Here is a 20,053-nt window from a genome sequence, read left to right as displayed (position 1 = left end):
GACTACAGGCATGTGTCACTCTACCTGGCTAATTTTAAAAATATTTTTGTAGAGACAGACGGGGTCTTGCTATACTGTCTGGGCTGGTCACGAACTCCTGGCCTCAAGTGATCCTCTTGCCGTGGCCTCCCAAAGCATGGAGATGATAGGTGTGAGCCACCATAACTGGCCTGTAAATGATTTTAAATGAAGGGAGCCTTTTGTGAAACCTGAGTGTTTGTAACTCATTGCCTGTGACATTTTTCCTTAGGCCTCTTAATGATCATTGAATAAAAACTAGAAAAATTGAGTCAGATAAAATCCAGAACATCTCTGAGAAACATTTTCAATGAAAAAGGTTTATAGATAACTTAGAAACTCACTTTTTGAACATATACAATAAACATTTAGATACTGAATGCTAAGATAGATATTAAAACAACTTTTGCCACTATTTCCTACTGATTAAACATGACTTGGTTATAAAATGATAAACTATAATATTTTAATGCCTTATAATGCAAATGTTGCTGGCATCAATTTACAATGTTAACGTAATAAATAGTTACCCGAATTCTAACTCGGGCAGATTCTACTCCTGCCGGTTGTCCTGCTATAGATACCTGTAAGAGGAGGAAAATACAGAGTTAGATTTATTTTAATCAAACTCACATCTGCTTTTCCAGTCAATCTACATGCTTGCTACTCAAAGTGTCATCCAGGGACAAATACAGAGGTATTATCCAGAAGCTTGTTAAAATAAAGGATCTCAGGCCCCCATCCAGACCTGCTTAATCAAAATTTGCATTTTAATGAGATCCTCAGGTAATTCGTGTCAACTGATCTGTTTCACCCACTGGACTTACTGAAAGCCCTACAGTCCCCAGGAGATCATCCTGCCCTCTTTATAATTACCCTTGTTCACTGCATTTTCTCCCTTTGGTTTAAGGTCTTTGCATATCAGATATGTATCAATATTCGACAACATAGCTACACTAGGTTTGGAAAATAGTGAACTTCTTCCATACCAGATGGTACATAATTATTGCTCCAACATCTACCTGGAGGTTTCTTCTAAAATCTCCTGGGCCTTCCCATGATCCATTGACTCAAGTTGTTAGTCTTGGCATTGTGGTGGGGGATACAGGGGCTCCAGGACACTGCTCTTAGGATCAATGGCCATGCCATACCAGTTTTTAAATATTCTGAATATTGTCTTTGCTTTTTACTATAGCTTTCTGTCTAGTCCCTGATGCACACATCCCACTGTCACCATGAGTCCCTGTAGAGAAAAGACTACTTATTCATCTTTGTGGTTGACAGTTTCTAGTATTGTGATTAGTTTAGAAGAGAGAATATTTTCAAATAGCACAAATAATACTATCTGTTCTTCTTCAAGTCCTGAAGCTGCTTGTATGTGGACAGATGAGTTCCATCTGCTTCGAAACAGAAGAACTAGCATAGATGTGTATAAACTAAAGAGACATAATTAAGGCAATATAAGAAGTCAGGCAATAATGCACTGCTTCTCAGAAAGTGATCTGGTATACCTTGGAGCTACCTGCTCCTAGGTCTCTGTAGACAGAAGCAGGCAACGGATAGGTTTCTGGACTAGGCAACCTTCCAGGTCTTAAATGACATGCTCTCTCAGCCTTCCTTTAGGGTTTTGTTTTGTGGCCATTACATCTTCCCCTATTTTCTGTCAATCATTTTAACATCAAGAGTTTAGGGCCTATCTACAACTCATCTCCTCAGAAAAGCTCAACACCTTCAATCTCCTTGCAGCGAGTTGTACAGTCTACACTATATGTCATCTATATGATTTTTTGGGGTGTCACCTCTCAAAAAAAAGATAAGTACACTGAAAATTAAGGCTGTAATTCATCCCATAAAAGTTCATGTGAAAAGACAAACGACCTGGTTGCTTTTTTCTGCTTGGTTATTCCTGTTGGAATCTGGAAAGTGGATATGGCATCCGGTTTCTTCCATCACTTTTTTAATATTGTTGCCACCTTTGCCGATTACATGCGAATGTTCTGTATGTGAAACATCCATCTTCAATGTGACTCGATTGCTCTATGTGAAAATAATGTATTATTATTTGATGTATGAAAAAGGAAAGAATGATGTCCTAAATGCCTTTCCCCCAAGGGAATGGTATTAACAAAAGGAGAGTCAGTGGGAAATCTTACAGATTTCTTAATAAGATGATCTTAATCTATAAATGTTTGTCTGCTGTTGATTTCTCTGATTATAAAAAAGCAATTCTCATTTTAAGAAAAATTTGTCAGAAGAAATAGAAGAATTTATTTTTTACCAAGATAATTTTTGGGGGAAGAAGCCTTTAAATGAAGTCAGTTACAGTTAACAAATAATCAGTTTTTCTTTAAAGACATTATTCATGACACATTTAATTTAAATAACTAAAAATAAATGAAAACACAATTACAAGATTGAAGATATGCATGCTAGTAGGACTGCAGAACTAAGATGATACAAAACTGGAAATAATAAAACTCAAAACTGCATAAGGAAGTTTTTACAATCACTGCTTTCACAACTCCTATATTACTATATACTGAACTTTACAAAGCAGATCTATTACTCTTGCTGGTAGAAAGAAGTGAGAAAGAGATCACAAAGCACAGATAACTGGCCACAAAATGGCTTAAATAAAGAAATTCAAAGTACATTAGTTATAGTAAAGCAAAATGTAAAATTCTAAGACATAATAAAAATGCTATGGTCATATCGGACTATATTTAATTTGGGGAATTTAGTGCTATAAATTCATAAAGACCGACATAAAATCCTTTTTCATTTAGCAGACTGTTACTGAAATGATTCAGTCTTTAAAAAGTAAATCAAAATATCAAAATGTTAAAAATAATTTTACCTTGTGAATTCTTAAATTTTAAATTTATGCCCATTAAATATATTTCAATTTTTAAATTTAGTTCTTTCAGTTTCACCTTTAAAGCACACAAAAAAATCTCCTTTTCCTGGAGAATATTCTAAACTATTTAATAATTATCAGGAGAGTAAATTTTAAAAAAACATTTTGAAGAAAACCAACAAAGAAAGAAAGAATGAAAGCAGGAAAGTGATCAGAGATCATTCTAATGAAATGCCAGGTAGTTAAGAAGGAGACAGCCTGGATTTGAATCCCACTTCTCCACTTAACCAGCTCTAGAATCCTGAACAAATTACTTAATATCTTTGTGTTGAGTCAGTTATGAGGATCAAACAAATTAATATGTGTAAAATGTAGAGTCCGTAGCTAAGGGCCTGATATACAATAAGTGATTTAGATATGTTTATTAAATTCTCACAAATGAGTGTACATTTTTACACATTTAAATTTTTCTGTTATCTCTCTATACATATACTTGCAGAGAGGGAGAGAGAGAGAGAGAGCACAGATGATCACACAAAAGAAACCATCAAATTTCATGCCATTATACACACTGAACACAGAGCTATACAAAAGATCATTTTGGTATTCTACTGACATCTTAGAAGCAAATAATCTCATTCCTACAATCCTTATTATTTTATATTAATCAGGGCCAATTTCTATTTCTAAAGATGGTATATATGTACATATATATTCATACATGCATACACAATACATATATATGTATGTAGATATATGTATATATAGGGGTGTGTGGTGTGTGTGTGTGTGTGTGTGTGTGTGTGTGTGTGTGTGTAGTTCAATCACCCAGCATGAGAGAACCTATCCAAATGTTAAACAGAACTTTACATCCACTGTAGAAGTACATGTGCTTATTTTAAAACCCACCATTACCTTATCCTGGTTTCCTTCTCCAAATGGCTCTTTCATAACAGCATGAAGTAGCCCTTGCAGAGACAAGGTTCTGACATGTGAGTGTCCTTAACATTCACTTACTTTTGTGTCTAAGACAGACATGATCATTTCCTTGGCTTCTTTAACATCTTCTTTCTTTCCAGAAACCTTAATATGGGGATCTATAAGAAATAAAAGGCTTGTGTGAAACTCCCAAACTCTGTTTTCAATTGTTTTAAAAATGACTTTAGAACTCAATATTTGGAGTTTATCATCATTACAACGTTCCAGGTGTGTTACCATAATAACAAAAGGACTAAGGAAAATGCTCAAGTTTTCATTTATCTGTAACTTTCTTCCTTAAAATTGGCTAAACCACTTAAATTTACATTTCTTCTTTAAAAAATAAGTATACCATATACTTGCAAAATAAAAATATAATTTTTTAAGTGAGTAGTGTATAAATAGGATTTAGTAATTGAGCTCCTGCTATAGTCTCGGCCCTGTTCTAAGGCTTGAAGTGCATCAATTCACTTAATCCACAGCAAAGATTCATGAGGTTGTTTACAGAGGAAACTAAAGCCCAGGGTGGTTTAGTAACTTGCCCCAGAAAATCACTCAGAAGTTTGGTCATTACAATCCAGTGTCTTCCAACTCTGGATCTATACTTTATGCAATAAGTTAATTTAAAAGACATCACTACAGTGAGGGCTAATAGAAAAAAATTCTTAACTTTCATTTAGAAATATTTAATTCAATATTTATCCAAAATTAGTATTGAGTAATACTGTTTATTACTGCCACTAAACTTTCTATAGGAAAGCATTCATTTATTCACCAAATATTTTCTGTACTGCTACTATGTACCAGGCACTGTTCCAGGGACGAGAATAGATAAATGAAGAAGAGCCCTGCCACAAAGAACCTGGTTCTTCTGCAGAGAGACAAAATATAATTTAATCAAATAAATTATTGGAACATACATGTTATGAAAAAAGAAAGGAGAGCAATACAAAAAGATGAGGAAGTACCAGCTATGAGAGAGTCCTGAGGAATATCAGGCTTCATAGAGAAAAGAAGATCTGAGTAAAGGCTTAAAGGAGGCTTAAGACACTTGGCTGAGCTGGAACCTTCTAGGTAAAGGGAGATATCAAAGCCACAGCCTCAGGGTGGGGACTAGCCCCCTTAATTGCCTCTTCAATCAGGTTTTCAAGTTGCCCTAGCAATTCAGGCATTCTCTTATTTTATAGGTCAGCCTGACATAGACCAAGATCATTCTGGGATAAGTCAAAAGTTCTATGTCCATCAGCTTTATGATAAAACTGAATAACATAGAGATAATTAATTATAATTATCACAACTACTGATCATCTCTCAACCTTACTGAGTGCCTACAATGTACTGACTTCTTGGCTAAGTCTTTTATATTCTGTACTATGCATCAAGTCAGTAACAGAGTCAGCAAATGTTTACGAAGCACCTTTCACACCTTTCACAATTTACACCAGTTCTGCCTGAATCCTTTAACTCCTAAAGCATCTATTCTCTAGGATAAGGAATGAGAATCACTGGGTGGGGATTTTATCTAAATCACATATACTCCCCTGACACTGTGATCTCCCCACCCCCATACCACAGCCTGGGTGAAAATCAATGCGACAGAGAGCATATCATATTCTTATGTTGCAAATGAGCAATTGCCACTCCCCTCACCAAAAAGGAAGGAGGAAGGAGAGAAGGGAGAGAACCACTTCAAGCTACCCACTGTTAGGACCAGGATGGTAAAATCATAGTTAATAACAGTGCAAGAAGCTTCAGAGTTCAACAATGCCTCTGGCCTCCTGGGGAGATGTCCAGCAGTTGTACTTAATTTGAGTCTGTGTCACCACCTCCAGCCCCTACCCTCTCCTGGTGGCTGCTCTTGGTCTGAGACGCTCTTTCTTATCCTATTTTGTGATCCCTCCCTTGACACTTAACCAGTCACAGGGACACTGTGAAGGTCAAAGGTCTTAAGAGTGGTTAAAACTTTCCAAAAAGTTGAGCATCAGTTATTCTGAAATGAGGAGCCTAACAGCAGGGCACAAGGGGTGTCTGACCAACACAAGTTGGGAGAGAGCCCAACAGCACCTTATTCCCATTGCTTGCTCTCTAATGCATCCTAACAACAACCAGGACTGCCCTTTCTCTCTTATACCGTAGCCAACTTTTACCATACTTATATAAACAGCTCTTTTATTCAATAATTCTTATTTCATCCAAAATAATTCGGCTAGGCAATATTACACAAAGATTCATCTACCTTCAAAATTTCAGTCTCAACTATCCTTAATTTTGGGGTTTTAGTTACTGCTGGCTGACAGTGAAGTTAACCTCTACTGAAAATGTTTGCTACTACTGTGGGTGATTAGAACCCAATGTTTCTCAAAACGTGCCGGTTAAAATACAGGTTTCTGGGCCTTGAGAACTCAGTAATTGGCATTGTATTGGTGTCCAAGTGATTGTTAACTCAAGTACAGAAAACAGCAGATTTAACCACATAGATATTTTAATTGTAGTCATTTATTTATTGGTCCAATACATATGATACAAAATGTTTCTACAGGATAAATTTGTATTTTCCCCACAAAATAAATTAACAGTAAGTATTGAGTGGTATGAGAACCTACAAATTTATTACTTTACAGGTTGAATAATCACATTAAAATTCCTATGCATAACTAGAGGAACAGAGAGCCTCAGATCCAATTTCAGAGAGAATGTGATTTTCTTAAATCAAGAAAGAAGATGATTTTCCACCATCTTTGCAAGAGAACAACAAGCAAAATAAAAAGCAAACGCCTCAATAGAAAATACACTTTCATTCAAAGCGAAAGGGCACCATCTGGTGACCAAAAATATAAATTATCAGTGGACACAAAGACGCATGAGCATGCATGCACAGACACTCACCAACATGTAACACATCTACCTTCAGGGTCTGTATCAGTTCTTCAAATAATCAATTTTAATAAGGACAGAGAAAAACAAACATGACAAAATTCCTGTTTAGACCGCTAAAGTGGCTAGGGGCATTGTGCTTTTCATTCTCTTTTCGGCTCTTGCTTAAAAGATGCATACAAAATGTGTGCTTTTATTTCAGGTTGAACTTAATTTGCTCATTTCAATTCCTGAAATTCAGGTCTCTGTTTTTCAATTACTGTTAACAGTTTACAATTCAAACAGATCTCTGTAATACCACAAGGGATTAAGATTTCATTTAAATCCATTCTGTAAATACTTGACAGAGAAAAGTCAAAGTATTAACCACATTAATAAACATAAAAATGAGGAAAAGGTTAGCTATAAAGAGGGCCAGAAGATGGTATAATAGAAAAATAGGAAATGAGCGTAGACCTTCCCCCTCCCAAAATTAATTGCTTTGAAGAAGTCCAAATTAGGCATGAAGGTTTTTAGACATTTACTCTAAAAATAATATTCATTACTTTAAAACCATCCCTCAGGTTCCCTGAACACAGGGGTCATGTTTAACTTAATTTTGTAACTACCACAGTGTCAAATAAGTGGAAGATACTCAATAAGCTACTGTTGAATGGGCAGACGGCACCATGATTTAGGAAATGGCTAAATACAGAGAGAGGAGATGGAATTCTATAGAAAGAGCCTAAAGTTCATATCCAAGGTGACTGTGTGTCCTGTACTTTCTAAAAGAGTTCTGACTTCAGATATTCTGATCTTAGGACCTCTTGAAAAATACAGAAAACTGTCATATATTCATCCTAATGTTTGGTTTTTAGATTCCTGTCCTACTCACATCTCTCTGGTATCATCCTGAGGAAGAGAAAGTGACCAGGTGATAATCCCACCTTTGCTAAGTAACATGAAGCTGTAATGGACATGCATGTGAAATGGGTACTTTATATGTGAATAATGCAAAAGAGGAAAAACCTGCCCCTTTTTTAAAATAGTAAAGTTTTGAACACAAAGGTTCTTGTGACTTTCATATGTTTATTCTTAAGGACTTAACAAGGCAACAATTGTCATAAGGACACTGCTAAAAATCATATTTTCAATAAAAATAAAATATTTCAATATTTAAAGTTAAAATTTATTTTCTCCACCTTACTCCATTTTAAGAATACTGAATGTTTTTATGAATTTATGTGACGTTTAGTTATGCTCTTAAAAGATTATCTCTTAGTACTCTGGTTTCTACTGTGTGGTTTTCCATTCTTGGAAACATTCCCACCCCTAGAAACATGAGTGAATATTTTATTGCCTCTTCCTTCTCTCCTCAGGCCTAAACCTCCTTCACACTTCATTCCTATCCCACAGCAAAATCTACAGAAAATACTCATGTCAGCCATTTGCATTTATTATGCTACAGAGAGTAATGTACCATTGACACATGATGAATGTAAGCCAATCTTTCATCAACAATCTGTAGCCACTTTCCTATCTCCATGATTGAGTGCTGCAAAGAGTCAAATCACTAAATTCACAGTATTTCTTCCACCCTCAGCATATACATTTAGAGACAGAAAACAACAGAAAATCCCTTGTTTGACCACCTCCCTGCCTCCCACTCACAAATAAAACAGAACAAAAGTTATTCTATGAGAGTTGTACTTTTGGAGAAAAGTTTCATATATATATATTATGTCTTCAAATCTGGAAGGCTGTGATACATTTTATGTACATAAACAAAGCTGTCAAACTGACCTTCAATCCCTAAGAAAGAGAGGAGGGGTCAGAATTTACTTTCATCTGGTGTGGAGCTCTTTTAAGTTTGTTTCAAGTTTAATTTCTTCGAAAAGCACTTTACCTCTAAAACAATATAAACAGGATGGGCATTACCTGGGGCCTGGGTTTGTCAAGAGTGGCCAGTGTTGACAAACACTAAGGTGCAGCTCCACTTCCTCTGAAATTCTTTGCAACCACTGGGAATATGTCAACAGTTGGCAAGTAGTTCCAAAGTAATAATGGCCAAAATTTTTATGTAAGAAAGAATGTAGCCCTAGGCTTATAACTTTGTGAAAAATCTCAGAAAAAAGGCATCAGAAAAAGCCCCAGGCTTCTCAAGGGCATTGGTTCACTTGGAATCATATAGGGAAAAGCTAGGAAAAAGCCAGCATGTATCACACAGACCATATTAACTTTTAATGCCTTTGACATGGCAATATACTACAGATTTCCTTTATGATGTGGTGAAAATATGTGGAGTCCACAGTCAATCACAATTTAGCCATAAACAAGCTCTGTCACCTTGGAAAAGTCACTTAATCACTCAAGTACAGCTTCTTAAAAAAAAACGGGAAATTCAGTCAGATTACTGCTATATTTCCATATAAATGTAAATGTCTTTGGTATAAAATAGTACAACTATAAATTTCTTAATCTAATAAGCAACTTTATTTTACAATTTTTGATAATTCACATTAGGTAGTTCACTTAAAATCTAAAATGTTTCTAAGAACCTTAAACCAGCCTAAACCTTGGTGACACATCTACAACTGGCTTTCCTCTTATTTTGCACATTTTAAGAACATGCGATTTTGTATCAAAGTGGTTGAAAGGCAGTGTTCACCCTACTGGCATTTCCTGAATAATGTGCTTTTAGGCACAAAACAAATGCATTGACAACCTCAGACAAAGACGAGATTCTACTTCAAACCCTGTCTGAGCCATCTAATATGGCATCTATTTTGACTATCAGGTTGGCAAGTCACTTTAGTGATTGGCAAAAGTGAATTCTACTCATAGTCAACTGACCACTGCCCATATTTTACTGTGAAATATGTTTCCCCTGGCTTCTGAAGAAATTGACCTTCTTTTTGGAACAAAAACTATATGCGGGCCAAGTAACATACCAATATCACATTTTTTACAGTGAAAATATATACTTTATCAAGAGATGGAGAAAATCTGGACTGACTTATTAAGCCTGACTAGAAATGATTTTAAAAGGACAAACAGAATAACTAGAAGCCTATGCACTTTGCATTTATTTTGTAGCCAGTGAGATCGATTCCAGATTATTTCAAGGAATGTTCTCTGACAGTAAGAATTCTAATAAAAGAGCAAAGTATATTTCAAGAGGGGAGTTAAAAGAACCCAAGTCATACGTAGTTAAAGCAAAATGTTAGTGAGCAGCCATAACATGTCAGGTGATACAACCAGGGTAAAGAACAAACCCATCTGCTCTAGGCATTCCCTATACCAAATACAGTTGACCCTTGAACAACATGGATTTGAACTGTGTGGGTTCACTTATGCTTGGAATTTCTCTACTGCCCCTAAGGCAGCAAGATCAACATCCCCCATTCCTTTTCCTTAGGCTACTCAACGTGAAAATGATGTGGATGAAGACTTTTATGATGACCCACTTCTGGAAACTTAATAGTAAATCTATTTTCTCCACTGTATAATTTTCTTAATAAAATTTCTTGTCTCTAGCCTGCTTTATTGTTAAGACTATAATATATAATACATATAACACAAAAAATATATGCTAATCAACCTTTTAGGTTACTGGTAGACATCTGGTCAATAGCAGGCTATTAGTAAAGTTTTTAGGAGTCAAAAATTACACATGTATTTTTGTGTGGTGGGTCAACATCCCTGAGCCCCACTTGTTCAAGGGTCAACTGTACATTGCCTTAGGATAAAGCATAAAATCATCCTCATGTATCTTAATTAAATTAATTAATTTTTTGAGACAGGGTCTTCTTCTGTCACCCAGGCAGGAGTGCAGTGGTATGATCTTGGCTCACTGCAACCTCTGCCTCCCAGGCTCAAGCGATCCTATTACCTCAGCCTCCTGAGTAGCTGAGACTAGAGGCACCGGCCACCATACCTGGCTATTTTTTTGCAGAGACAGGGAGGGGTCTCACCATGTTGCTCAGGCTGGTCTCAAACTCCTGGACTCAAGCAATCCTCCAACTTGGCCTCCCAAAGTGCTAAGATTACAGGCATGAGCTACCGCTCCTGGCCTGTGGAGGTGTTAAAAAAGGCTTATTTTAAAACCAAAAAAATAACCTCCTTACTAGTCGACTAAAGAGAAGAGGAACAGACAGCAAGCAGTAGAAAAACAAATGTATTTTAAATTCAAAAACCTAATTTTCATGAGATTAATGTTCCCATTAGTAGCAATATCATTCTATCTATACACAATGAGGTCCTGTGGCAACTTGCTATCAAGATTCTATTTTTTCCAAATGAAACTTAATACTTAACAGAAAAAGAGTATTCATGACATGACAGTGGCAGGAGTGATGTAAGCCAATTGTAAGAAAGCAAGTATGACAAGTTCCTAAGGCATTTTCCGCTATCTTTTTGGCAATGATTGGGGATCAGAAGCCCTCCTTGCAACAGTAATGAACACTTCAGGCAGGTTCTTGCTGAATGTAAGGAAAAGGTGGGAGGTCCATTCACATACCAACGTAGAGCCTGTGGACGCTTTACCAATTGGATAGAAAAGAGCTACCAACTTGAGAAAATTCAAAACCAGCTGGAGGATAAATGAGAGCTTTTGGTGATGAAATACCAGTATTTCCAATATAAACAGAAAGAAGAGTTTAAAAGACAAGGATGCTGTGCTATTAGAACTATTCTCCACTATTCTCAACTATTCTTCAACTTCAGGAGGAAATGCAGCCTAACGGAGAGAAGGGGTAAATTGTACACATGACAGTTTGTGTTAAGATTCCACTGTGACTTATCAAAGCTGTTTACTTAATCAGAAACAGACTTGTGGGGCCTCTGCAAAAAAAGTCTAGAAATAATCTCAGAGAATAACAATGAAATGCAAACAAAGGGGCTGGGTGCAGTGGCTCACACCTGTAATCCCAGCACTTTGGGAGGCCAAGGCGGAAGATCACCTGAGGCCAGGCGTTTGAGACCAGCCTGACCAACATGGTGAAACCCCATCTCTACTAAAATTACAAAATTAGTCAGGCATGGTGACACATGCCTGTAATACCAGCTACTAAGGAGGTTGAGGCAGCAGAATTGCTTGAACCTGGGAGGAGGGGGTTGCAGTGAGCCGAGATAGCACCATTGCACTCCAGCCTGGGCAAGAAGACCAAAACTCTGTCTCAAAAAGGAAAAAAAAGAAAAAAGAAATGCAAACAAAGTAGAAAGCAAAAATCAAGGCGTATCAGATGAAATAATCAACAACCGATGTATTTAAGGAGTGTGAGAATTGGAAAAAGATAAACTACCTTATCTTATAAACCACTTTGTCTTATGTAGTGTAAACTAAACCCCAAACATAATCTCAAAGCTGCTGTTCAGGTAGGAAAGGGGCAGGGAAAAATCCAAAGCACAAGAGAAATCCAGCTTTGGAACACGGAGGGTGGAAAAAGAAAGAAACACAAAGCCTAACTCAGTTTCCCGCCGCCTCTTGGCATCTCAGCTCTGTAGTCCAGAGATAAGGAAGAGGATTCTGGGAATGGGAGGAAAGGAAACGAAGTGCCAGGAGGAAATCTGGAATCCTCAGAATGGTTTGTATATAATAATTCTACAGAAAGCATGGGTAGTGCTAGGTTACTGCAAGGGAGGTTGTTGACATAAGTATGAGTGGGAGATGGGCAACTCTTGTGACATTAGAAACGAAGCCAAGACACCCCACAAGGCAAAAACAATTTGAGGATCCCGGATGAAGAGGAGGAAACAACACCGGCCCTCTGCAATGGCAATGGCATCCCAGTCCAATATTCAATGGTCCTTTTGATAAAGGAGTGGGCACTGAAGTAGAGACAGAGGCATGTACTAGGATAAAGCAGCCCCAGGAAATTGTACTGAGATAACAGCAAGTTATGCAAGAACTTCTAAGAGCCAGAAGTGACTAATCTGCCTTCTCTCTCCCAGGAATACTGATGTTCACAGTGTGCATGACAGGTCCCAGAGGTACTGCATGTGGTCTAAACCCAAAGCACTGTAATCTGTGGCCAGGGCAGACTGTTCCTTTTTACAACAGCTGGGACTTTTCATGAAAAATCTTAACACACAACTGCTGGTTGCTGTTACAGAGTACGACACTACGCATTTAACAGTTCACATACATTAGACTAGGAAAGTCCTATAAATAAAAAGGTGACCACATCGTATCATATACATGATCTCTCTATGTCTGACCTACTCAGAGAAGAATTTAGAAACTGGTAATTCTGTCTTTTGAAGAGATTCAAAGAACAATTACGGGTGTATGCAGGAAACAGCAAAACTTTTAGAAATTCTATTCTCAAAATAACTTACCAACTTGAGCCTAGCATTAAAATCCTTTGCCTTTCTCATCTTTGTTGTAAGATCTAGTATAAAGTTTTACATGTTACACTAAAGAGCAGCTAATTATGAGTTCAATTGATTCTGTGTATTAAAGTGTTTCAAGCTTGTTCATGATCTCAAAGTTGGTAATCTTCACAAAAATTAAATGTCCCTGATATTAGGTAAGTGGTCCTTAAAGGAAATTATCATGTGGAAAATGCCTATCTGCCTTCTCCTCACTCCCACCTTTTACAGACTAGCTCAACAACAGATGTTAATAGTTTTTTCATGAAACTACGTATACTGGCACAATACACCTATTCTCCTCCCCAGTGGTGCATTATTCCTCACTCCAACTGTGTATTATTTGTTTCTCTCATAAAGTAGGAATGAAGGGTCCTAATCTCTCAGTCCTAAGAGATTTATATCTTTGGGTGAGGAGATAGGAAGAAAGTTTTGTCAAATAACTTCAAAACTGTCCTTTATTTTTCTTAAGAAAAATATCTAAAAAGTTACTTGAGACCTAACAATTTCTAAGACAGTACCCATCAAGCATTTATCCAAAGGTAATGTTGCTGCTTAAATGTCTTTTTTTGTTTTGAGACAGAGTCTTGCTGTGTTGCCCAGGCTGGAGTCCAGCAGCATGATCTTAGCTCACTGAAACTTCTGCCTCCCAGATTCAAGCAATTCTCCTGCCTCAGACTGCCAAGTAGCTGGGATTACAGGTACATGCCACCATGCCTGGCTAATTTTTGTATTTTTTAGTAGAGATGGGGTTTCTCCATGTTGGCCAGGCTGGTCTCAAACTCCTGACCTCAAGTAATCCTCCCGCCTTGGCCTCCCAAAGTGCTGGGATTATAGGCATGAGCCATCACACCCAGTCCTTAAATGTCTTAAATAACAAAACTTTTGAGCTTAGTCCTTTAAATCTGGCTTTTCTAAAAGCAAGAAGGCATCAAAAATTGTATCAAATCATCACCTGATAAGGGTGATCAATTAGTCCTATCCTTTCTAACAAGAAAGATGATCTTCTGAAATTTCTTCCCATACAAAGAACTCCTATAAATAAAGAAAAAAAACCACTAATTGTCCCTTAGGAAAATGGGCAAAAGACATGGATAAATAATTCAATACAAAATGGTAAATATATAAATATAAATAAAGTTCAACCTTACTAAATCACTTTTTTAAATAAAACTGGCAAAGGTCTTTAAAATTAAAGCCCCAACAACAATACAATTAAATTTCCACACTTTTGGTGGAAATAAATACTGGTGGAGAAAATCTGGAAAGCAATTTGGAAATATTAATGATCATGATATCATAATTTTAAGAATACAAATATACTAAGAAGTAGAGAAAAAAACCAAATTAATAGTGATTACTTCTATGCAACAGAGTCACAGGTAATTTCCATTTTATTTTATGCTCCAAGCTCTTCTGTATTCTCCATCACAAACAACCATACTTTTATAATGCAGAAAAAATATTCATACCTTAAAAGATCATCTGTAAAATCTGAGATCGATTCACTCAAATTACATCCTTGTACTTTAAAACAAAATGTATTCACGTCAGAACTTCCTGCTTTCCCAAGTACAGTGTTTCAGGAATTCCCTTAAAAACTGAGACCTTTAAATGTTAGCAATGACAATGCTTTCTAAATTAGATAAAAAAGTTCTTTCTTCTCTACGATTCTCTGACAGGCTTTTTGCCATGCAGTTTCTCAATTTTATCTCTTCTTATTTGTTGTGCTGTTACTTTTAATATTTTACTAACATACTTTGGCTCTGAGTACAGAATTCCCCAGTGAAACTGGAGCGGGAATACATAATGATGGGGTTAACTGTCATGGAAAGACAAGGTTGGAACAGAGGGCAAATAGTTGGTGAAGGCCATATGTTTATAGCCACCACTAACTACACAGGGAATTCTTTCAAACATTTATGGCAACATCTCTCTTTTCCTGCAGTAATGGTTTCTGAAAATAAATGGAAACCAGGACGATCCTGGTAGTGGGGGTATGGTGCTCTTTCTTTAAAGAATTTTCCAGTGTCTCCCAAACAAGGACATTCAGAAAAGCAATATTTGGGTATCATTCTTAGGGTGTGATTAAGCCGCCTATTAACATAAGCAATAAGAACCTCACAAAACAGTACCCTCGTAACAGTTTCACCAGGATGGCAATTTAAAAGATGTTTTGTCTTCTCAGCAGAGAAGTCCAAGAGTTGAGAACAGTACCTGGTTATGCGCCATTTGCCCCTGCTCTGGGGCTATTCTGTCTTTGGCTCTGCCTTGCTTCATGCCCAGGAAGCTGGACCTGCACCCCTGGCAGTGTCTGCGTGGCTCCATGACTACAATTCCACTGAGTCGTTTCTTGGCAGTTTCCTTTTTCACTGGGCTCCCACAATACCTTGTCCTCCCCTTGCCCGCTCAGCCCTCGGTTGATTCTAATGGCTCCCAGCTGTTGCCAGTTTCTGTGCCTCATCATCTATTAATATCCATTGCCTGCTCACTTAACCCCGTCTACTGTAAACAGCCCTGTTGTTAGAGTTTCTTAAACCATTTCGAGTTAATTCCATTTTCTGGCAGACTGAGACTGATACAACACCCATTCCACCAACTCCTTTCTTCTTTTAATGAAAAGGTGTGTGGGCAGGGTTGCAGTGGTGAAGATTTGTGTTTGTCTCTTTTCTCCACAGAAGCACTGACTTGTAGGGGGTTGACTCCATACTTAGATAGGTTAAAAATAATATTCCTGAGGTCTTAGTATACACTTTTTAAGAAAAATTGGGTTTTTTCTAACTTCCTGTTCAATACAAGTCAACTTCACAACTACAGTAGAGAATCACTAATGCAGTGTCCTATTTATTTTCTCTCTCCTTGTCTCCCTCCCCCCTCTCCCCACAGGCTATGCAAATGCACTTTCATCATATAATCGCGCTTATTACTGGAAGTATCTTGGCACTTTCAAATGTTCCTTGATAAATATGTTGTAATGTTTATAGGACCTTTGAGAAATATGTGTGGATCAGCAGCATTTTGAATTTCTTTAACATTTTCTTGGCTTCCATACAAATTCTACCTCTAAAGGCATTTATTTGTATGTTCTACCAGAAAAAAACATTGTTTTAAAGATTCATGCAGTACAAATCTTTTTTGTGACAACCTCAAAGGTACTGAAGTGAGATTTCTGTAACCAATGAATTTACTTCCTACTGAGGGGTGGTGGGGGGTGTCTATTGATTATCTTCATGGGGCCTATAACTGCATCCAAAGACTATGTACATGTGTATTGGTAAACTTTTCTGAGTAGATCTAAAGATTCTCAGAAAGGCTAAGAAAGATAAGTCCTACTGTAAGTAGCGTGGAATTTTACAGACATTCAGGGAACAGATCTTGGAATCTTTCAAGGATTCAATTTTAGTTTGGCATTATTACAAGCTGGTATTTATTTATTTTTGGTTCAGAAATTTTCAACAATTGTATTTTTTAATATAATGTCAGCAATTATGTTTAAAACGTGAATGCTAATCAATACGACAACACCCAATTTGAGTTAATCATTACTTCCTTATAGTTATTATAAGAGACACAGGAGAAAACAGTAACAGAAATAATAGAGGCATGCGAGAGAAGCCACAACTGAATCAAATTGTTGTTTAACTCCTGCTCTTTTTAAAAAAAATTCTTGTATATTTTATTGGCGTTAAAATCCTACAACTTTTATGCTTTGGCTATAGAACTAGATCTTTGCATGAAATCTTGTTTTAGAAGCTATGTTAACTTCTAGAATTATATCAGAGAACTTCGGACCTGCAATGGAACTTGAAGTTCTATCTGTGCTTTACATTCTTCACCAAGGCTTACTGAATGCCTACCGTGGGCCAGGCACTCCTAGAAACTGGAGTCACAGTGAAGATGACACCATGATCTTAGCCAGTAAGTGAGCACAGATTTAAAAATTTCCCACTCGTGGCGTGCTTTCTTTTATGTAACATTCCTCCTGAACTGTCAACTAAACTGACACATTTTTCGTGACAGAAAGAAAACTTATTTTATCAAAAAGCAAAGGTGAGCTGTTAAAAACTCATTTCCTTAAAACCATCTTTCTCCACAAAGCCTTCAATGATTTCCCAATTTCACAGACTTAAGATTGTGAACTGTCTGCTCTGGTTTTCAAAGACCTCATGATCAGGACTGTGCTCAGCTATTTAGCTTTTTCATTTCCATTATTTCCCTTTATAAAATTCACACTATACCCAAACCAAAATACTCACCATTGCACCAAAATGTCCTATACTTTCCTATCTTCTTGCTTCTGTGCCCGAAACCATTAAATACTGCACTATTATTTTGGCTCCTGCTGTCCAATCCTCACCACATTAAGGTTAACACAAATGTCATGTTCTGTCAGTTCCCTCCAGTGCAAAGTAAATCTCTGCCTCTGCTGGTTCCCTGTGACACTGCTTAGTCCTTTAATAGGCCTATCACATGCTACTCCATAATATCATACCTGCCATCATAAGTCTGAAGGCCCTGTGATCTGATGGGAGAAACTGTGCCCAGTTTTTATACCCCTCACAAAACAGACTATGTACCAAGTCTTAGAACACAAGCATTAATAACAATTTGGATTTCACTAGAGTGACTGATACCTGCTTCCTCGTAATTTTCGTGCCTTTATTCCCCCTTCCTCTACATTAAAAATGTCCTCCCCTTGGCATATCCATGACAGTCCTTCAGACTCTGTCACAGTCACCAACTATTATATTCTCAATCAATTTTTCTTTGGGCAATAACCCTACCTCTCAGTGGGTCCTTCTATGAACTGACTCTAAGTCAGGCAACTTTTATTTTTTGAATCCTCCATCTCTGGCATGGGCTATGGAATAAAGTAGGTGTTCGTAGAAATAGATAGTTGTAAGGATTAAACAATAATAAGTAGGATAACATAATGGGCTTAGCAATGTCTTTGACACAGTAAATACTTCATAAATGCATGCTATTAGTAACTAAACAATGGATTACAACAGTTACCATTTCAGCTCTTATTTTTTCTTAGATCTTTTTAGAGATGTTTCTGATTAGCAGAGCCTAACAGGTCTACATGCGCTCCCAATCCCTCTGTTACATCTGCCTAAGATGGCATCTATAACACCAGTGCAGACACATCACATGCTGGTGCAGAGTGACTTTTAACAACCAAAACCTCAGAGCCTTCTCATATCAACTGGTGCTCAGCCCTGTATTCCTCCCCTCCCAGGATTGTCGCATTAAGTATAAACAACTTCTTTGTTATTATGGTTTTAGTATAAATTATAATAAAATGTCTTATATGAATTGTATTATATCAGTGTTTATGTGTGGTTGTTTTTATGGTAAATTCCCATTGGGTTGTTAGCACCATCCTCATAAAGAGAGAGATGATCAAGGGAATGCAAACATCTAACTCTTATTCTTAGATTAGTAGAGAAATTTTTATATGCTATTTGACATTTGATATGTTTTTTCCCTCACTTTGTACAACATATCAGCATGATTACTTGGTTGAAAAAGGTTCACTCTGCAGTTTATGAGACAGTAACCTTTGACGAAAAGCAATAAAAACGGGATATATTCACTTTGCCATCATCTCATTGTTTCTCTCAAAAAAAAAGAAAAAGAAAAAATATCAGACTAGGATATTATGACTGCAATGGAAATTCTAAAACCTGGGAAATCAATGAAAACTAATTTACCACAAATTTCTAACATTTCTGTAATATGTATATTTTTCATAGCAGAGCCTCTCAATGATACTTACGTATTAGAAAATACAGCAAAGGAGTTTCATGCAACACTTGTAAATAAATTAAATGAAGTTATATCTGCTAAAGATTACAAAAGATTACTCAGAAAATTTTATAAAATTTTCATTTTGCAAGTATAATTAAAACTGTAAGAACTGATTTTGATAGCTCTGACTGAACATAAAATGAGGATATGTAGGACTACTTTTATGCTTTTCAAACATTCATGCTAATCAGTACAAAAGCCCAAAACCCACACTACTTAATACTTCCTGTTTTAATGACCATTTTTAGGAATTAGGCCCAAAGTCTTGAATATTTTGAGTTCCTCTCAGCTCCCTAGCTGGTAAAACATAAATAAAGTACAGGCAGTAAAGTACACTGTATGAAGACACTGGAATCTCAAAAGAAAAAGCCATTGATATACGTAATGTTTTCTAAACAAAAATCATGATCATTGATCTTTAACTTTAGAACTATTTATGTAAATATAGTTGGGCCAACAGTAGTTCAGAGAACATAATGAAAAGATGGGGAAAACAGAAATTTTTAAATCAAACAATATATGGGAAATGGTATTTATATTCATAATGGGACAAAATCGTTCCCTGATGAAATGTGGGCCTAAAATGAGTAACTGCTTTGAAAATGGTGAGTTTTCAAGCTTAGGAGTGATTCACAAACAAAATGTGTATCTATTAAAGGTACATACTGTGACTATATATATCAAAACCATTACCACAATCAAGTTAACATACTGTCACTTCACAGTGACCTTGTTGTGTGTGTGTTGTGTTGAGGACATTTAATTTCTATATATTTATTATGAACTATAGTCACCACACTGTGTATTAGATCTTCAAAACTTATTCATCTTATAAATGAAAGTTTGTAACCTTAATCAACATCTCCCCATTGTCCTCACACTCAATCCCTGTTACTACAAGTCTACTCTGTTTCTATGAGTTCAACTTTCTTAGATTTGACATATAAGTTATATTATGCAGTATTTATCTGTCTGTGTCTGGTTTATTTCACTTAGCATAATGTCCTCCAGATTCATCCATGTTGTCACAAATGGCAGTATCTCTCTTTTTTTTAAGGGTGAATAACATTCCATTGTGGACTCACTATTACTATTTTGTTGTTTTCTGATTGTTTTGTAGTTCTTTTGTTCCTTTATACCTCTCTTGCTATCTTCCTTTGT

At 36.6% G+C, this 20,053-nt stretch overlaps 1 protein-coding gene across 3 annotated transcripts in view; it reads right to left on the bottom strand.

Annotated features, from left to right (window-relative positions):
• Nucleotides 1-20,053, bottom strand: part of BICC1 (BicC family RNA binding protein 1) — a 315,239-nt gene that overhangs the window by 43,642 nt on the left and 251,544 nt on the right. For all 3 annotated transcript variants that reach the window (XM_017542259.2, XM_017542260.2, XM_017542261.2), the window contains exons 4-6: nucleotides 3,893-3,972; nucleotides 1,897-2,055; nucleotides 549-602 (exon numbers count right to left, since the gene is read on the bottom strand). In XM_017542259.2, the coding sequence (XP_017397748.1) occupies nucleotides 549-602; nucleotides 1,897-2,055; nucleotides 3,893-3,972 (293 nt within the window). The remainder of the gene's footprint in view (nucleotides 1-548; nucleotides 603-1,896; nucleotides 2,056-3,892; nucleotides 3,973-20,053) is intronic.

The sequence above is a fragment of the Cebus imitator genome, unplaced genomic scaffold, assembly GCF_001604975.1.
Source record: "Cebus imitator isolate Cc_AM_T3 unplaced genomic scaffold, Cebus_imitator-1.0 Scaffold142, whole genome shotgun sequence".
Lineage (NCBI taxonomy): Eukaryota > Metazoa > Chordata > Mammalia > Primates > Cebidae > Cebus > Cebus imitator.
The sequence above is the reverse complement of the archived record's forward strand: the minus strand, read 5'-3'. Positions and strand labels throughout refer to the sequence as shown.